The sequence below is a fragment of the Chiloscyllium punctatum genome, chromosome 38, assembly GCF_047496795.1.
Source record: "Chiloscyllium punctatum isolate Juve2018m chromosome 38, sChiPun1.3, whole genome shotgun sequence".
NCBI lineage: Eukaryota > Metazoa > Chordata > Chondrichthyes > Orectolobiformes > Hemiscylliidae > Chiloscyllium > Chiloscyllium punctatum.
Genome location: NC_092776.1, coordinates 20,317,994 through 20,337,825, shown reverse-complemented (window position 1 = coordinate 20,337,825; position 19,832 = coordinate 20,317,994). Strand labels below are relative to the sequence as shown.

At 38.8% G+C, this 19,832-nt stretch overlaps 1 protein-coding gene across 1 annotated transcript in view; it reads right to left on the bottom strand.

The window, feature by feature from the left end:
* Positions 1-911: 911 nt before the first annotated feature.
* Positions 912-19,832, bottom strand: part of pdzd8 (PDZ domain containing 8) — a 199,980-nt gene continuing 181,059 nt past the window's right edge. Inside the window, exon 5 of the mRNA XM_072557334.1 lies at positions 912-3,951. Coding sequence (XP_072413435.1) covers positions 1,796-3,951 — 2,156 coding nt within the window. The 3' untranslated portion in view covers positions 912-1,795. The remainder of the gene's footprint in view (positions 3,952-19,832) is intronic.

Below are 19,832 nucleotides of genomic sequence, written 5' to 3'. Positions count from 1 at the left end.
TTTTGTATCATTGGCAACCTTTGAAATTGCCATCTACACATAAAGATCAAGATCATTAATGCACATCAGGAGTTTAGAGATTAGAATCGTATTAATTTAATGAGGGAATTCAATAATGTGGAGACAAGTGAAGCTATGATTGTCCTCTGCAGAGAACATTTAAATGGAAATGGACAGGATTTTGGAGAACCTATTGCTATTGGTGGATAGTACAATAATTAGATTTAAGTAACTGGCAAAAGAACCAGGATACAAATGAAAAAAATATTTACACTAGAAGTTTATGATTTACAATACACTGCCTGAAATGGTGAAAGTAGAGCCAATAATAAATTTCAAAATGAAATAATAGAGATATTTGAAAAGGCAAGTGTTATGAGGAAAGATCAAGGAAGTTAGACCAATTAAATAGTTCTTTCTAAGACTCAACAAAAGAATGATCAAGTCAAATAGTTTGTCTGCACAATAAAAATGAATGATTCTATGGATTGTTTGCGAGCAATTAAAATTCATGGACGTTTTTTGTTAATTTGTTTATAATAAGCTAACCAGTGATAACCTTCGAACTGGTATGTTCTGTAAACTTGCACATCAACCAAGTTAACTTGCCCTATTGTACAGGTCCAACCTACAGATGAAATGGTTGTGTATGTAATAACTCATGGTCTGAAATAGGACTTCCCTCTTTCAAACTAAGGCATGGCTGGAAGCATTTCCTTCCAAGGAACCAGGGACAAATGTATTTATAGAAATACTGACACTTAAATTTTCTCCACTTGAGGGTCCACTACTTCAGCATTATAGGGCCTTCTAATGTTCAGTTGTGTTTAACACATGTACAAAGAGAAAATTATCTATATTATTTAAAACAATCCATACATAGAATTAAATAAGGTTACAAAAACAACAAATTTTCAGAATCATATTTATTGGGCACTGCTAATGTTATAGACACCCAACTCTTCACTTTGCTGTGGTAGAGGTGGGGAACACTAGGGTTCAATTATCCAAACTGAAAACCTTGCAAATTAATTAGTGTTACTTTCTCAGCTTCAGTAACAACTTTTAATTTACCTCCATGTGCAAAAATTACAACTTGGTGTCAATTTGAATTGTCACATTCTGTCAAAATTTAACTAGCTGCAGGTCTGCGTAGTGAACCTTGCTGAATGTTTTACCATGCAATACATACTTTAAGTATAAAGTCAATAGACATCTCTTCATAATACATATTACTGTTTCAATAAATATGAAAGTGTCAGTGCATTTTTTGCACCCTTGCACAAGTATTTGAGGTTCCAAATAGTCATCCTTTAAATTACAAATATCTGTAAAGAAACAACATACATAGTAGCAAACTCTGCTTTACTAAAATACCTTTAATAGACACAAAAGCTCACCACAGTTTGCGTTGTTGATACACATTTGGCAAAGAAATATCTACGCAAAGAACAAAAAGAGGTGAACTTAAAGAATTACAGGTTTATGACATGATTCAAATTTTAAAACCTGGTCCCAAAAAAAGAATTCAAGTCCATCTTTCCAACATATCATAGACTCATCTGCAGAGTACCATCACTACAAGAATTTATTTAAATATACCTTACTAAAAACTTCTGAAATGGGGAGAGGAAGTCATAGACAGAATTGGCTGTGTAATTTGTTGACACTGTAGTCACATGAAAGTCAAAATCACAAGACAGAAGTACAATTGCGTTATTGCACAGAAGCAAGGAAGAAAATCAACAAAATAGTAAATTTGGTGGAGTACAATCATCAGGAAATTTAAATGAAATCATGAAAGGGATTCAGCATCATCAATAATTTGCTCATTTGATACATCAGTAAATGACTGCACATCTGTCTGATTGACAATGTCAATTTCATCTGCTGTTATAGATAAGATGTCATCTGAAAGCTTTGTGACCTTTCTTGTTTGCTGTTCTGAAGACACACTCTCACTTAATTCCAAATCCTCATACCCTGCTTTATAATGGATTGTGAGCAGCGTGAGAGCTTGAAGTCGTTCACCTGACTTTGAAAGGGCAGCAGACAGGAGCAACTTCTTTCTCGGATCTGTGCTCTCTTTCTCTTCCTTGATTAAAGCATAATTGTGTTCTAGTTCCTGGTCTATTTCATTTTGTAGCTTGTCCAACATCAATTCCAGTTTTTGACAGCGTTCATCTGTTGGCAACCCTCGATAAAGATCCCGGCCAATCTCTTTAACAGCAATAAATACACTATCATCAAGGCCGCCTTCTTTCTTAACTGGTAACTTGGTTCCCGTGCTAGCAGCTTGTCTTTTGGAGGGACTACTGGCACTGTAAGTCTCAGTGTCACTGCTTTCGTTGTCTGAGGTGTTTGGAGTGTGTTTTGGAGATGGTTCCACCAAATCAACTCCAGGGTCAGCAAGGCGAGCTCTGGGTGCTGACCTTAGGTTCAGCAAGCGTGAACTAGTATTAATGATATGTCGTGTTAATCCTGTAGTCCTGTTGAAGGATGACTTTGATTCCAAGTCAACTCTTCTTTCTGTAGCAACTGAAAAGGGAGGCTCTGTTGCTAGACATTTGTCCTGGCACTTTTTATGGCAAACAAATGCACATGTCATGCATTGAGAAGCTGCTTTGGTCCAGACTTTCTTTTTACAGTAATCACACCAAGTTGGGTTCTGAAACTGAGTATCTTGGAAATTATGCCTCTTCTCTGTGCATGACTTACTAAGATCTTCCTTACTGAAAGCAGGAATATCTTCTGGTAACATATCTTCATTTTCTTTTTCTACTTGAACACTAGAGGTTTCTGTATCACCTTCTTTTAGATATGTAAAATTTAATGTAATGTCACCATAGCACAGTTTCTCATTGAATCCCTTATGAGTGCTTAGATTTCGTAGTGCAGTCCTACTGACAGCAGCTTTTGGTTCAGGAGCACTTAGCCTGAAAGTTGCCTGATACTCCAGTGAAGCTGTAGAAAGACATTCCATTGCTATCTCTTCAAGTTTTATACTTGCGTGGCCTAAACAAATAAGTCCACCTGGTTTAAAGGGCTCTTTACACCAGATTGCAACATTGACATACTTATGGTGGCTTTCAACCTCAAATACACATGTTGCCTTGTTCCACTTTCCAAACCTCTTGCGGTAGACAACCTCTGATGATTCCCAGATTTGATTATCTTCTGCTCCATCGCGCATATTGCAGGTAGCTTCTGGAGCTTTTTCCTTGGAATCTTGTTTACTTGCAGCTGATTTGGATAGGGATGGATCTTCATTTTGGTCCCCAATTTTGCCTATACTCTTTTCCACATTTCTCTCTGCACTATTGGTGGAAGGAATTGGTTTGTCAAGTTTTTCTGTAGCAACATCACCAGATTCAAGCTGGTACTGGGTTTCAGAGGAAGCCAAAGTAAGCTTAATTTGGGGCCTTGGGGGTACAGGAGGTTTATTTGTGGATCCCGATACAGGCTTACTAGGCAGTTGTGCATCAGGGATATCTGGACACTTTGATTGAACAGATTTAACCACATCTTTTTGCTGGGGTTTCAGGGGTATCTGATAATTGCCCAAGTTTAATTTGCGATTCAGAATAGGAGATATGGTTCCCAAAGGTTTTGCAGCAAGTGTAGCAACTGAGCGCTTTGGACTTTGATTACTTAGTGCAAAATCCTCCTTTATTATTGTGGATGGCAGTCTGATTTCAGGGCATACTAATTCTTCAAATTCAGAATCCATATCTTTAGCATCCGCACTGTCTAAAACACCTTCATCATCGAATGTTTGTGGACCAAACTGTGAACCAAAGTTTGTGTCCTCAAGTTGGCCAAAGTTATCTTGGAGAGAACTACATTGTTGATTCTGATGTCCACCAACAGGCCTCTCATAGTAAACCATTACTTTGTCACCAGCTTGCTTTATAAGCTTCAAAACATGCACAGAGGATGTCACCTTGACTCCTGTTGACAAATCAAAGCAAACCTGGATTAAAAAAATCTTTAAAAAGTATGATGTACTATTTTAAATGACAAATGTTTAATGTGACATGGTTAACAAAATTACTGAGAACTTAACTATTCAAGCAAAATGGAGAAAATACATTGCTATCTAATTGCATTTGCAGAAAAGACATAATTACACAATAGGCATTTCTTGGAATGAAGACAGGTGACAATCTCCTATTATTTCAAATAAAATTTGAAGTTCATTTAAGTGCTTTCTGTGTGTTCACCAAATTTAGGGCCTTATCCATCCTGCATAACACACATTTAATTGAAAGTGCAGGGAATACCTTTTCTCCATGATGATCCACAAAGTTGTGTAAAAATACAACTTCATTTGTCTTTTCAACTATAAATTCTCAAGTGCTTTTTCTCCTAATTATTAATGACCTTTCTCCAATTTGAGGAGTTTTACATGCCACTTACTTTTAGATATGAATATTTACTAATCGGATAAAATGCTTTGAATTTGTGCACACAAATTTGAATCCATAACTTTGCTCAAACACTTTAATCAGAGAAAATAATGCAAAGGAGGAATAAAATTTACATTATATGGATAAAGAACCAGCTAGTAGGGTTTTAAAAAAATCCTGGAGAGACAATTCTGAGTTTTCTATTAAGAAACAAAAGGATGATGTGACATGTAAAGATTGGCAATGACAATCTTCGTCTGGAGGATACAAAAGATACTGTAGAAATGGGAATTCTTTACTTAGTTCTTTGTACAAACATGGTTCTGTTTTCTAACTCAGTAACAATGAACTGTTAAAAGAACTTGCTTATTAGTTAGACAATACAGTCTTATAAAGATGACAAGCATGCAGTTTAACAGTGGACTAATGATCTCTGGATTGTTTAATAAAACTCTTCTATCATTAATAATTTCCAGTATAGTTTCATTGCAACCAGCTTCCAATATACTCAAGTTACTAGATATATTGGGATGTCAATACTACAGTACCATTAGAGAATTGTAACCAATAAGCTGAAATCTGTTTCAAACTGTTGAACTGTAAGGTCAGATGTTGAATCCTGTTTACTTTGTTACACTGGAGGAAACTGAACAGGTGTCAAATTGTATAGTTACAAGTGGGTCTGTCACTTCCACTCTTATTCATTGCGGTTTTGTTCAGATGTTCTATTTCAAACAAGTTGAGGACTCTGGGTCTGTACTTGAGAGATTTCAAAAGGAATAGGGGAATATCACTAACTAAGAGAATGCTGAGAGGTCTAGATAGAATGGATGGGGAGGAGAGACTAGGACCCAAGAGCACAGCCTCAGAGTGAAAACACAATCCTTTAGAATTGAGATGAGAAGTTTATTTTTCAGCCTGAGGGTGGTGAAACTGTGGAACTTTCTGCCATTGAAAGCTGTGGAGGCCAAGTCATTGAATGTATCTAAGACAGAGATGGATAGATAAGTTTTTGATTAGTAAAAGGATCAAAGGTCCTGGGAAGAAGGCAGGAGAATGAGGTTGACAAACAGATCAACCATGATTGAATGGCAGAGCAAACTCAATGAGTCGATTGGCCTAATTCTGTTCCCATAAATTATGCTCTTACATTGAAATAAAAGTTTCAGTTAAGGGCTATAGCATTATTCAGGATTCCTATTAGTATTTTCAATGGGTTATAGTCCATCCTATCTTTTTTTTTTGAGAAACCTATGAAAACTACCCCCAATTTGTTTAGATTTTTGTTTTGTTCTTTCACCACGTTCTGCAAACCTTTTCAATATGCTCCTGTATATATGTTCTAAATCAATTTTCTTGTGGGTTTAAGATAAGCACAATGATGAGATGTGCAGCAAACATTTTCCAATACAAATGAGTTGAGTATGACTCCAATTACCGTGGAAGCTAAAACTGAACAATCAATAAATAAAAATTACTTTGAGAAATTGCCTATCAAAAGTCTGAAAAAAGATCAAAGCATGTGATGTAAATACAAACGCACATATAAATGTAGGTTACAAAAAGAGCATGTTGGAAAATGCAAAGAATGAAAATAAACAGATCAGCAAAACAATTGGTAAGAACACCATCTGAAGCTAAAAGAAGCCAGTTTAATTGCCAACTGATGTGATAATCTGCGAAGAATAACAAACTCAGGAAATTAATCTTCATCACTTTTACGAGATGCATGGTTGAACTTCAGCAGCATAATTCAATGGGCATTAATTAGTGTATAACAACCTATCATTATCAAACAATATACATTCTGGCAAAAGCCAAGTCGTGCTATATGACTCCCATTAACAATTCATTGTAATATATCACGTACATTTGAGTATTTCATTCACATGTCCGCTTAATAGAATGAAGCAATTTTTAAGAAAGGTTTTAACCAAAACAATGAATTTATAGCCTTACATGTAAATGACTAAGGTGTTGTACATCTGTGAAATATAATCGCTACATGCTCAATGAACACACAGCAGAAAAATTGAAAAATAACTTCAGCTTTTGTATATTTAAATGTCATGGATGAGGGAATGGTGACTTGTAGATATAAGTTTGCAAATGACACAAAATTTGGAAGCACAAGTACTTGAAGTTAGATGTCATTATCTATGGTAGATAAAATTCAACGTAGGGAAGCACAAAATCATTCACCTTGGATCTGTGAATGCAAATTAGAATATACCATAAATGGTGAAAGATGAGGAACTGGTGAGGGAAAGAAGGGTTCCACTTCATGGGGCACTGGTATCACTATTGGAACAGGAGGGATCTGTACTGATGGGACGATCTCCACCTGAACCAATCTGGAACCAATGTTCTAGCAAAAAGGATAATTAAATAGTGTGGTCAATAGGACTTTAAACTACTGAATTGGCAGGGGATGGGAGGGAAGGAGGGAAGTGGAAGTATGATGGTAAATAAAAAGGTAAACAGCAGGTTAACGTGTGTGCAGGAGGATTTAACTACATGGCAGACTAAGAAAGAAGTAAAAACGAAGGTTAACTCAGGAGATATTATTAATGGAGACGTTGGAATTCATGAAAAGGATAGGAGCATAAGGGCACCTTTAACTGAATGTTCACAGCATTCGCAATAAGGTAGATGAGTTAACAGCACAAATCATTGCGAATGGATAGGGTTTAGTAGCTATTACGGAGACATGATTACAGGATGGTAACAACTAGGAGTTAGGATTATCAGACTATTCGGAAGTACAGACCAGATGGTAAGGGAAGTGGTGTAGCTCTAATATTTAAGAATGACTTCAAGGCGGTGGTGAGATACGATTACGTTCTCTGGAGAATAAGTTTGAATCCATTTGGGTGAAAATTAGAAATTCTAAGAAGAAAATGTCACTGACAGGAATAGTCAGTAGGCCACCAAATAATAATATCACATTGGGATGGGCGATAAACAATAACTAATGTCTGTAAAAATGGTATGGCGATTATCACGGGGGATTTTAATCTACATGTTGATTGGTCAAACCAGGTCGGTCAGGGTAGCCTTGAGGAGGAGGAGATCAGTGAACATATCTATGATAATTTTCTCGAACAGTATGTAATGGAATCAACGAGGGAGCAAGCTATCCTAGATCTGGTCCTGTGTAATGACACAGGAATAATTAATTATGTCACAGTTAGCGATCCGCTTGGAAAGAGCGATTACTTCATGATTGAATTTAGAATACAGATGGAAAGTATGAAGATAAAATCCAATATCAAGGTATTGTGCTTAAACAAGCAAGGCTACAATAGAGTGATAGAGGAATTGGCTAAAGAAAACTGGAAGCAAAGACTTTATGTGGGACAGTTGATGAACAGTGGAAGGCACCCAAATCAATTTTTCGAAGTGCTCAGCAAAAGTATATACCAGTGAAAAGGAAAGACTGTAGGAAAAGGGATAATCTGCCACGGGTGTCAAAGGAAATAAGGGAGACTATCAAATTGAATGACGAGGCATACGAAGTGGACAAGATTAGTGGGAAACTAGAAGATTGGGAAAGCTTTAAAGGTCAACAGAAAGCATCAAAAAAAGCTATAAAAAAAGTAAGTTGGATTATGAGAATAAACTGGCTCAGAATATAAAGAAAGATAGCAAATGTTTCTATAAATATATAAAATGAAAATGTCTGGCTAAGATAAACATTGGTCCTTTACAGGATGAGAAGAGGATTTAGTAATGAGATATGATGAAATGGCTGAGGCATTGAACAGGTATTTTATATCGGCCTTTACAGTGGAGGACACTAACAATATGCCAATAAGTGACAAAGGGATAGAAATAGGTGAGGACCTGAAAACAATTATTATTATGAAAGAGGTAGTGTTGGTCAAGCTAATAGAGCCAAGGGTAGACAAATCTCCTGGCCCTGAGGGAATGCCTCCCAGGATGCTAAAAGAGATGGTGGGAGAAATAGCAAATGCAATTGCAGTAATTTTCCAAATTTTGGTGGACTCTGAGGCAGTTCCAGCAGATTGGAAAACAGCAAATGTGACATCGCTGCTTAAAAAAGGTAGATAAATGGTGGGATCATAGACTGGTTAGTTAAACTTCTGTAGAGGGGAAAATGTTTGAGCCGATTATTGAGGAAGAAACAGCAAGGCATCTAGTTAGAAATTTCCCGTTGGGCAGACGCAGCATAGGTTCATAAAAGGCATGTCAGGCTTAATTAATCTACTGGAATTCTATGAAGACTTTACGAGCACGGTGGATTAATGGCGACCCAGTAGATGTGGTGCATTTAGATTTCAAAAAGGCATTTGACAAGGTGCTGCACAAAAGGTTGCTGCATAAGATAAAGATGCATGGCATCACAGGCAATGTATTACCATGGACAGAAGATTGGTTAACTAACAGGAAACAAAGATTGGGGATAAATGACTGGTTTTCTGGTTGGCAATCAGTGACTAGTGGTGTGCCTGAAGAATCAGTGTTGTGATCCCAATTATTCACAATTTACATCAATGATTTGGAGTTAGGGACCACGTGTAGTCGTCAAAAGTTTGCAGATGACATTAAGAGTGGTAGAACAAAATGTGCAGAGGACTGCTCTGCATGGCTGAGGAACTGGTGTATGCATTTTTGGATCATTGGAGTCTCTTCTGGGGTAGAAGTGACCTGTACAAGAAAGAAGGATTGCACCCGAATTGGAAAGGGATTAATATACCGGCAGGGAGATTTGCTAGAGCTGCTTGGGAGGATTTAAACTAGTAAGGTTTGGGGTGGGGGTGGGGCCCAACGAGAAAGTGAGGAAAGCAATCAATCTGAGATTGGTACAGTTGAGAAAGGAAGCGAATCAAACAGTCAGGCAGGGACAACGCAGAGAACAAGGTAGGACTGATAAATTAAACTGCATTTATTTCAATGCAAGAGGCCTAACAGGGAAGGCAGATGAACTCAGTGCATGGTTAGGAACATAGCACTGGGCTATCATAGCAATCACAGAAACATGGCTCAGGGATGTACAGGACAGGTACCTTAATGTTCCAGGATAGAAATGCTACAGGAAGGACAGAAGGGGAAACAAGAAAGGAGGGGGAGTGGGGTTTTTGATAACAGGTAGCATGACAGCTGTACTGAGGGAGGATTTTCTTAGAAATACATCCAGGCAAGTTATTTGGGTGGAATTGAGAAATAAGAAAGGGAGATCACCTTATTGGGATTGTATTATAGACCCCCTAATAGTGAGTGGGAAATTGAGACACAAATTTGTAAGGAGAGTTCAGTTATCTTTAAGAATAATAGGGTGGTTATGGTAGGGGATTTTAACTTTCCAAACATAGACTGGGACTATAGTGTTAAGGGTTGAGATGGAGAGGAATTTGTCAAATGTGAACAAGAAAATTTTCTGATTCAGTATGTCGATGTACCTATTAGAAAAGGTGCAAACCTTGACCTACTGTTGGGAAATAAGACAGGGCAGGTGACTGAGATGTCAATGGGGGAGCACTTGGGGGCCAGCGACCATAATTCTACTAGTTTTAAAATAGTGATGGAAAAGGATAGATCAGATCTAAAAGGTGAAGTTCTAAATTGGAAGAAAGCTAATTTTGATGGTATCAGGCAAGAACTTTCAAAAGCTTACAGAGGGCAGATGTTCGCAGTTAAAGGGATAGCTGGAAAATGGGAAGCTTTCAGAAATCGAGTCCAGAGAAAGTATATTCAAGTTAGGGTGAAAGGAAAAGCTGGTAGGTGTAGGGAATGTTGGATAACTAGAGAAATTGAGGGTTTGGTTGAGAAAAAGAAGGAAGCATATGTTAGGTATAAATAGGATAGATCGAGTAAATCCATAGAAGAGTATAAAGGCAATAGGAGTATACTTAAGTGGGAAATCAGGAGGGCAAAAAGGGGACATGAGATAGCTTTGGCAAATAGGATTAAGGAGAATCCAAAGGATTTTTACAAATACATTAAGGACAAAAGGGTAACTAGGGAGAGAATAGGGCCCCTCAAAGATCAGCTAGGTGGCCTTCGTGTGGAGCCACAGGAGATGGTGGAGATACTAAATGAGTATTTTGCATCAGTGTTTACTGTGGAGAAGGACACAGAAGATATAGAATGAGGGAAATAGATGGTGACATCTTGAAAAATGTCCATATTACAGAGGAGGAAGTGCTGGATGTCTTGAAACACATAAAAGTGGATAAATCACTAGGACCTGATCAGGTTACTCGAGAACACTGTGGGAAGCGAGGGAAGTAATCACTGGATCCGTTGCTGAGATGCTTGCATCATCGATATCCACAGGAGAGGTGCTGGAAGATTGGAGGTTGGCTAACGTGTTGCCACCATTTAAGAAAGGTGGTAAGGACAAGCCAGGGGATTTTGAGTGGTGAGCCTGACGTCAGTGATGGGCAAGTCATTGGAGGGAATCCTGAGGGACAAGATGTACACTTATTTGGAAAGACAAGGACTGATTAGGGATAGTCAGCATGGCTTTATGCATGGGAAATCACGTCTCACAAACTTGATTGAGTTGTTTTGCAGAAGTAACAAAGAGGATTCATGAGGGCAGTGAGGTAGACATGATCGATATGGACTTTAGTAAGGTGTTTTGACAAGGTTCCCCATGGAAGATTGGTGAGCAAAGTTAGAACCCATGGAATATAGGGAGAACTGGCTCAAAAGGTAGAAGAGAGAGTGGTGATGGAGGGTTGGTTTTCAACTGGAAGCCTGTGACCAGTGGAGTGCCACAAGGATCAGGGCTGAGTCCACTACTTTTTATCTTTTATTTAAATGATTTGGATGTGAGCATAAGAAGTATAGTTAGTAAGTTTGTAGATGAGATGACACCAAAATTGGAGGGGTAGTGGACAGCGAAGAAGGTTACCTCAGATTACAATGGGATCTTGATCAGATGGGTCAAAGGGTTGAGGAGTGGCAGATGCAGTTTAATTCAGATAAATGAGAGGTGCTGCATTTTGGGAAAGCAAATCTCAGCAGGACTTATACATTTAATGGTAAAGTCCTGGGGAGTGTTGCTGTAACAAAGAGACCTTGGAGTGCAGGTTCACAGCTCTTTGAACATAGAGTCACAGGTAGATAGGATAGTGAAGGCGGCATTTGGTATGCTTTCCTTTATTGGTCAGAGTATTGAGTATAGGAATTGGGAGGTCATTTTGCGGCTGCACAGGACATTGGTTAGACCACTGTTGGAATATTGCGTGCAATTCTGGTCTCCATCCTACTGGAAGGATGTTGTGAAACTTGAAAGGGTTCAGAAAAGATTTACAAGGATGTTGCCAGGGTTGAAGGATTTGAGCTATAGGGAGAGGTTGAACCAGCTGGGGCTTTTTTCCCCTGGAGCAGCGGAGGCTAAGGGGTGACATTATAGAGGTTTATAAAATCATGAGGAGTATGGATAGGATAAATTAACAAAGTCTTTTCCCTAGGGCGGGGGAATCCAGAACTAGAAGGCATAGGTTTAGGCTGAGAGGGGAAAGATAAAAAGGAGACCTGAGGGGCAACTTTTTCACGCAGAGGGTGGTACCTGTGTGGAATGAGCTGCCAGAGGAAGTTATATTAGTTTTATTCAAGGATTGGTGGTATATTTCAAACGTTTTAATTTAAAGAAGAGGGAATCTATTCTTACAGCAAGTAGTTAAACAAGTAATTGGTGTTAATTAACTGAGCAGACATAAAAGGTCAGACAGGATTTACTGTGTAAAAAAAAACCCATGGATGATTTAGTGATCATGGAATCCCTACGATGTGGAAGCAAGCCATTCAGCTCATTGAGTCCAACTAAACTTCCGAAGAGCATCCCAGCCAGACCAAACCCTCTACCCTATCCCTGTATTCCTATGGCTAATCCACCTAACCTACACATCCCTGGATGCTACAGGCAATTTAGTACAGCCAGTCCATCTAACCTACACATTGTTTGATTGTGGGAGGAAACTGGAGCACCTGGAGGAAATCCACACAAACAGTTGCCCGAGGGTGGAATTGAACGCAGAACTGTGGTGCTGTGAGGCCGCAGTGCTAACCAATGAGCCACCATGCTGCACTCAATGATGTGGGATAAAATGTTCAATTGTGTGCAAGATCACGACTGAACATAAAAAGAAATTAAAGAGATAGGTGGACTGATGGATGGAAGGAACTGCAAGACTGACTAAAGGGCGCTTATGGTGCAGTGACAGTGACTTGACCTTTGAGCCAGCAGGCCTTTGTTCAAGTCCCACCTGCTCCAGAGGTGTGTAATAGCATCTCCAAAAATGATTAGAAAAACAGGTTAAATTTAAACAAAAATTGAAAAGAAAATGGAAAGACTGGGGGAAAAGGGTTCTAATGGTGCAGTGGTAGTGAGCAAGGAGGCCTAGGTTCAAGTCCCACATGCTCCAGAGGTATGTAACATTATCTCTGAATAGGTTGATTAGAAAATATAAAAAGGCTCAGTAGTTACTAAACTCTATCCACAAAGATGTCTTGGTTTGCGTCACCAACTGGCTTGTATCTGAATTGACATCGGAATAATTTAATCAAAGAATCTCTCTTGCAATTTTAATTTTGTAATTTTAAGTACTATGAAGTTGATAGTATAGTTGAAGTAAACTATCAACTATAATGATTTGCTAAGGGATACAGAATTAGGAGATATAATCATAAAACTGGAACATCAAGATCAGGAAGTACTCTTTCATATAAATAAGTAGACATCTGGAAGTCTCTCTCCCAAAAGCCAATGGTTGCTGTATCAATTGAACTTATTAAGACCAAGATCAATAGATTTTTGTCAGAGGAGGACATCAAGGAATATGAAACAGAGGGGGATGAATGGAGTTTACTAGAAAGACTGGACATGATCCAACAAGGTCAGAGTCAAGACTGTGATGCTGGAAAAGCACAGCAGGTCAGGCAGCATCTGAGGAGCAGGACCATTGACGTTTTGGGCAAAAGTCCTTCATCAGGAATGAGGCTGGGAGCTTCAGGGGTAGAGAGATAAATGGGAGGAGGGTGGGCTGGGGGAAAGGTAGCTGTGAGTGCAATAGGTGGATGGAAGTGGGGGTAAAGGTGATAGGTCAAAGGGGAGGGTGGTGGCAGATAGGTGGGAAGGAAGATGGACAAATGGGACAGGTCATGTGGATGGTGCTGAGCTGGAAGGTTGGAACTGGGTGTGACGAAGAGGTCCTCAGAAAGTGGACGGGAGTCTTGATTGAAAAAGTAAGCTCAGAGGTGGTGGTGGTGGAAAAAGTGTTTGACGTCAAAATGCATGTTGAATTTGTTGATCCATGAATGGAGGGGATAAAGGTAAGGCCTTTGCTGAGGACTAATGAAAAAGTATGACAGTAATAACTATAGAAGGACTACAAATAATATTGATTAAAAGGTAGTCACCACAGTCCCAGAGGATCAAAGTGCTGCTCTCTCATCAGAGAAAAACGACTGGTGATGGCTTTAACCAGTGGGTCACCACACCTCAAGCAAGGGATGACATTGAGAAAAAGGGACCTTCAAGTTCACTTCAGGTAGTACAGGAATTGAAAGCACTGTTGACATCACTCCACGTTGCAAACCTGCAGTCCAGCCAACTGAGTTAACCAAATATCCCTAGAATATTCCTTCATTAAAAAAGGAGAAAAGAAATCAAACTCCTTTTACTTTTGGGAATTGCTGGCTACTGAAATCATATCTTGTTCATGTCTTACATACCATCAATGCTTTCAAACAATTGAAACTAATCTTGGAACAACATTTTGTTTTAGCGATGCAGCCATTTACAATATGAAACATTTATCTGTAAGCTTTTAGTACTTGCCATAAGTTGAAACCATTCCTTTGCTTGATAGTCTTGTATTTGGAACACCTGTAGCACTTCAAATAACTTAATTTAAATAGTATCTAGATTTTTTGCTAATTTACAAATTTATTTTGCGCCAAGTTCTCAAACAGCTGAGGTGCCATTTTGGTCAGTTGGTGCAAATTTTAACAGAAGCTGGTCTCTATTTACTGTGGATGAAAGCGGAGTCCAATAACCGGCTTACAGATGTTTTATAAGAACACTTTTTTTTCAAAAATTAAACCATTACAAGAAAAAGAATTAAAGTAGAACAATCTTTTATTCCTGTTGATAATTGATAAATCAAGAAAACAGGCTTTAAGGGAGCAGGATTAAAATACAATTTACTTGTTCAGAATGCTGAAGTGTATTGGATTAATCATTTTGCCTACAAAGGTTAATTCACCTTCTTTGCTCAACCTGATGCCCTATTCAAGCTTAAATGTTTAGTGTTTAATTGATTTTAACTTGATAAAGTTCCTATGATAACTACAATGGATCTAATTACTTAAGAAGTAACTGAGTGAAGTGATTAGGATGAAAGCATAGAACATTTCAACCAATGTTCTAAGCTTACTATTTTTAATCTTTGAATCATGTTTTAATCTAAATCTACATTAATGTAAAATCTGAAGTACACAATAAATTAAAACATAGATTCAAGCTAAAGAAGCTTTCCACTTCACCGTTGTTCCGATCAGCATTCGAATCATCTCAGCAACCCATAAAAAGAAACTACTGAACTGCCTTCCAGCCCTCCTTTGCCCATCACCTATTTTTTTCTCTGTCTGTCTGGGAATTTATGGCTGTCTGTGCCCAAGGATGAGTTTATAAGGGAATTAGAATTTCAATTTGTCGTGTTATACACTGACGGTTTATAACTGATTCTATAGTTAGAGTCTAATTATTTATTTAAAATAAAAATTCCAGTTAAGTACAGAAATCTTGACTATGCTTTCTGTTAACCTGGGTCTGAAAATCAGGTAAATTTGGAAATTTTGTGTATTTATCTTTAACTTTAAAATCTTTAATTTTGGTGATGACTCCAGTCGTTATGGGGCTGGATTTCGAGTGTACTACTGAAATGAATTTTGATAATGATGACCCAATGTATAAGTGCATTTTTTGGTGTGATATCAGATATCATGACTGATAATGTTTTGGTTTCTGACCCCGGTTAGCACCAAATTAAATGCCGGTGTACATTAATAATTTTCTTTGTCCTCGAACTAGGGAAAGGTTGAAGAAACAAATAGCTAGGACTCTGGTTCCTGTACCATGATGGAACCAAGCCAAAGTGGACAGTGACATTCTACTTGCAGTGCCTTATTAATGCCTTTGTATGAGCTGAGAAGACAAGTGTTAGCCAATAATTCTATCAGACTTTTTCAGAGGGGCTGGGAAGTATCACATTGTTACAAAATAAAGCAAAATGCCATGGATACTAGAATTCTGAAGCAAAGATGAAATGCTGGAGAAATTCAGCAGGAGGACGGGAGGATGGTATTGTTGCGCCTTTATTTAAGAAAGGTTATAAGGGGACGCTTGGGAACTATAGACCTGTGACCCTGACATCGGTGGTGGATTAATAGTTGGTGGTGATTCTGAAAGATAGGATTTACATGCATTTGGAGCTGCAAGGACTGATTAGGGATAGTCAGCATGATTTTGTGCAAGGGAAATCCTGTCTCACAAACTTGATTATGTTTTTGAGGAGGTAACCAAAAAGACTGATGAGGGTAGAGTGGCAGACGTTATTTATATGTATTTCAGTAAAGTCTTTGACAAGGTTCTGCATGGGTGAGCTTGCTAATTGGATACAAATTTAGCTTGACGGTAATAGACAGAAGGTGGTGGTGGAGAATTGCTTTTCAGATTGAAGGCCTGTGACCAGTGGTGTTCCACAGGGATCAGTACTAGGATCACTTTTGTCATTTGCATAAACGATTTATATGAGAATTAAGAAGCATGGTTAGTAAGTTTGCAACGACACCAAAATTGATGGTATAGTGGACAGTGAAGAAGGTTATCTAAGGTTACAAAGGGAACTTGATTAATTGGCTGAGGAGTGGCAGATGGAGTTTATTTTGGATAAGTGCAATTTGGTAAAACAAACAAGGGGTTCAGGTCCATAATTCTTTGAAACATGCATTACAGGTAAACAGGGTGGTTAAGAAGATACTTAGCACACTTGCCTTAAGTGCTCAGACCTTTTGAGTATAGGAGTTGGGATGTCATACTGAGCTAGTATCGGACATTGGTGAGGCCTCTTCTGAAGCACAGTGTGCAGTTCTGGTCACTCTACCACAGGAAGGATATTATTAAACTGGTGACTGTTCAGGAAAGATTTACCAGGATGTTGCCAAGAATGGAGGGCTTGAGTTATACAAATATGCAGGATCGGCTAGGACTTGTTTCACTGGAGCCTGAGAGGTTGAGGAGTGATGTTATACAATTATTATGGGTGTGGATAGCAAAGGATTATTCCCTAGGGTGGGGGAGTTCGAAACTAGTGGGTATATTTTTAAGGTGACAAGAGAAAGTTTTAAAAATGACACAAGAGGCAATTTAACACAGAGTGGAATGACCTGCCAGAGCAAGTGGTGAATGCAGATACAAATGTAACATTTAAAAGACATTTGTATAAGTATACGAAAAGGAAAGGTTTGGAGGGATATGATCCAAATGCAGGCAAGTGGGACTGGTTCAGTTTGGGATTATGGTCGGCATGGATTAATTCGACCAAAGGGTCTGTTTCCATGCAGCATGACTGAGTATTGTGGCATCTGTGGTGAAACAAACAGAGTTGAGTTTTTGACTCTTTTTCAAACAAAGAGTCATATTGGACTTGCAACATTAACTGTTTCTCTCTCCACAGATGTTACCAGACTTGAGTTTTCAGTGCTTTATTTTTATTAGCATCAAAGTTTACCATGATCTTAAATTTTTCACAAATATGCTTTCCAACAGGATGCAACACATTGGGAGTAGGGAACTGTTGCTTATTTTATTTCCCCACTCTTTTGCGCAGTCCAAGTCTTCTGTTCAAAGTACAATCCTAGCTTCAGTTAACTAGACCAGGAGCTGATGTGATCTGTATAGTTTAATATCATACCAACATTTATCCAATGGGCAAGCTCAACCACTATTTAGTTACTGTTGTGGTTCTGTTCGCCGAGCTGGGAATTTGTGTTGCAGCCGTTTCGTCCCCTGTCCAGGTGACATCCTCAGTGGTTAGCAGCCTCCTGTGAAGCGCTTCTGCGATGTTTCCTCCGGCATTTATAGTGCCACTACAAATTCCCAGCTCAGCGAACAGAACCACAACAACGAGCACCTGAGCTACAAATTTTCACACAAACTTTGAACTATTTAGTTACTTTTCTCGAATCCCTATTAATTTTGGCTAAATTAATGAGCAGCAGACTTCAATTCTCAGTGATATTATTTTATGCTACCAGAAGTCATACAAGAACATCCTGCTAATGTTGATATTTTACTTGCCACATAACCAGCTCTTGTAGGACAATTGAAACAGAATGCAATCATGGCTGACCTGTCACACAATGGTAAAGCAGTTGAGATCAGCACTTTGTTAGCTCACATCCCATTGTTCCTATTTTGTGCCTTTTGCTATGCCTGCTCATCAAACATACAGCACTTTCTGCAAAGCACACTGTAGATGGATAGAAGCCTATGGTGTTGACATTTGGTCATTCATATTCACAACGCTATGACAAACAGTGGACTCAACTATAGTAATTAATAAAACATGGAGTCATAGAGATGTACAGCATGGAAACAGACACTTGATTGAGTTTTTTGAAGAAGTAACAAAGAGGATTGATGAGGGCAGAGCAGTAGATGTGATCTATATGGACTTCAGTAAGGTGTTCGACAAGAGAAGTGGCAGATGGAGTTTAATTCAGATAAATGCAAGGTGCTGCATTTTGGGAAAGCAAATCTTAGCAGGACTTATACACTTAATAGTAAGGTCCTAGGGAGTGTTGCTGAACAAAGAGACCTTGGAGTGCAGGTTCATAGTTCCTTGAAAGTGGAACCGCAGGTGGATTGGATAGTGAATGCAGCGTTTGGTATGCTTTCCTTTACTGGACAGAGTATTGAGTACAGGAGTTGGGAGGTCATGTTGCGGCTGTACAGGACATTGGTTAGGCCACTGTTGGAATATTGCGGGCAATTCTGGTCTTCCTATCGGAAAGATGTTGTGAAACTTGAAAGGGTTCAGAAAGGATTTACAAGGATGTTGCCAGAGTTGGAGGATCTGACCTACAGGGAGAGGCTGAACAGACTGGGGCTGTTTTCCCTGGAGTGTCGGAGGCAGAGAGGTGACCTTATAGAGGTTTACAAAATTATGAGGGGCATGGGTAGGATAAATAGGCAAAGTCTTTTCCCTGGGGTGGGGGAGTCCAGAACTAGAGGGCATTGGTTTAGGGTGAGAGGGGAAAGAGACTTAAGGGGCAACGTTTTCACACAGAGGGTGTATGGGTATGGAAAGTGCTGCCAGAGAACGTGGTGGAGGCTGGTACAATTGCAACATTTCAGAGGCATCTGGATGGGTATATGAATAGGAAGGGTTTGGAGGGATATGGGCCAGGTGCTGGCAGGTGGGACTAGATTGGGTTGGGATATCTGGTCGGCATGGACAGGTTCATCTTTAAGGCAATGAAACAACTTCCTAAAGCACCCCTCATTAGCAATGTAAAGCAAATAGTAACACTAATGTGAGATATTAAGTCAGTAGACCAAAGGCTTAGTCAAAGAAGCAAGTCCTAAAATGTGTTTTAACGAAGAAAGATCATGTGATTGAGGTTTAGAAAGAATATTCCAGAACTTAGGACCAAGGGAAAAGAGAAGACATAGCCACACATAGTGGAGAAATTAAATGTGGGAGTTGCACAAAAGGTTGGAATTAGAAGATGGCGCAGGCCTCAGATTGTTATGGAGATGACAGGGAGAGATTAATGCCATAGACAGACTTGAAAATAGAATGAGAATTTTAAAATCAAGACATTATTTGACCAAGAGCTAATGTAGATCAGCTAGTACTTGGTTGATAGGGAAACAGTGCAGAAAATACAAAGGAAGAACTTGTTTCTTTTTTAAATTGGACAGTTGATTTGAACAAGATTTATTCCAATACAAGTCGTTCTGCTGTCGTGTGTGTTTCGTTACCACAAATTTGCTGCAATGTGATTAACAAATTGGGGGCACTGTTTCTAAAGTGCCAACTTTTAAAACTGGAGTTGGTTGTATCGAGATTACATTGCCAATATGGTTTCTAAAGTGCGATTTTTCTATAGCACGGGGTTGCACAAGAACACAAACCATCATGTTATTGAAGAACTACCTATAGCTGCGATAGAGGACATTGTTGTGTTGCACCATGCAAACAGGAAAAAAATTACAGCTGCATTTGTGCAGTGACATTGAAGTTATAAAGTATTACTAATTTACAAATGTTCGAGTTATGAATGTAAAGATCATTCTGTTTTTAACGTGAAAGGCAGGATTCTGAATCAGGGTCATTTAGAGGAGTGAACTCTCAATTTAGGCTCAGATGAAGAAAATAA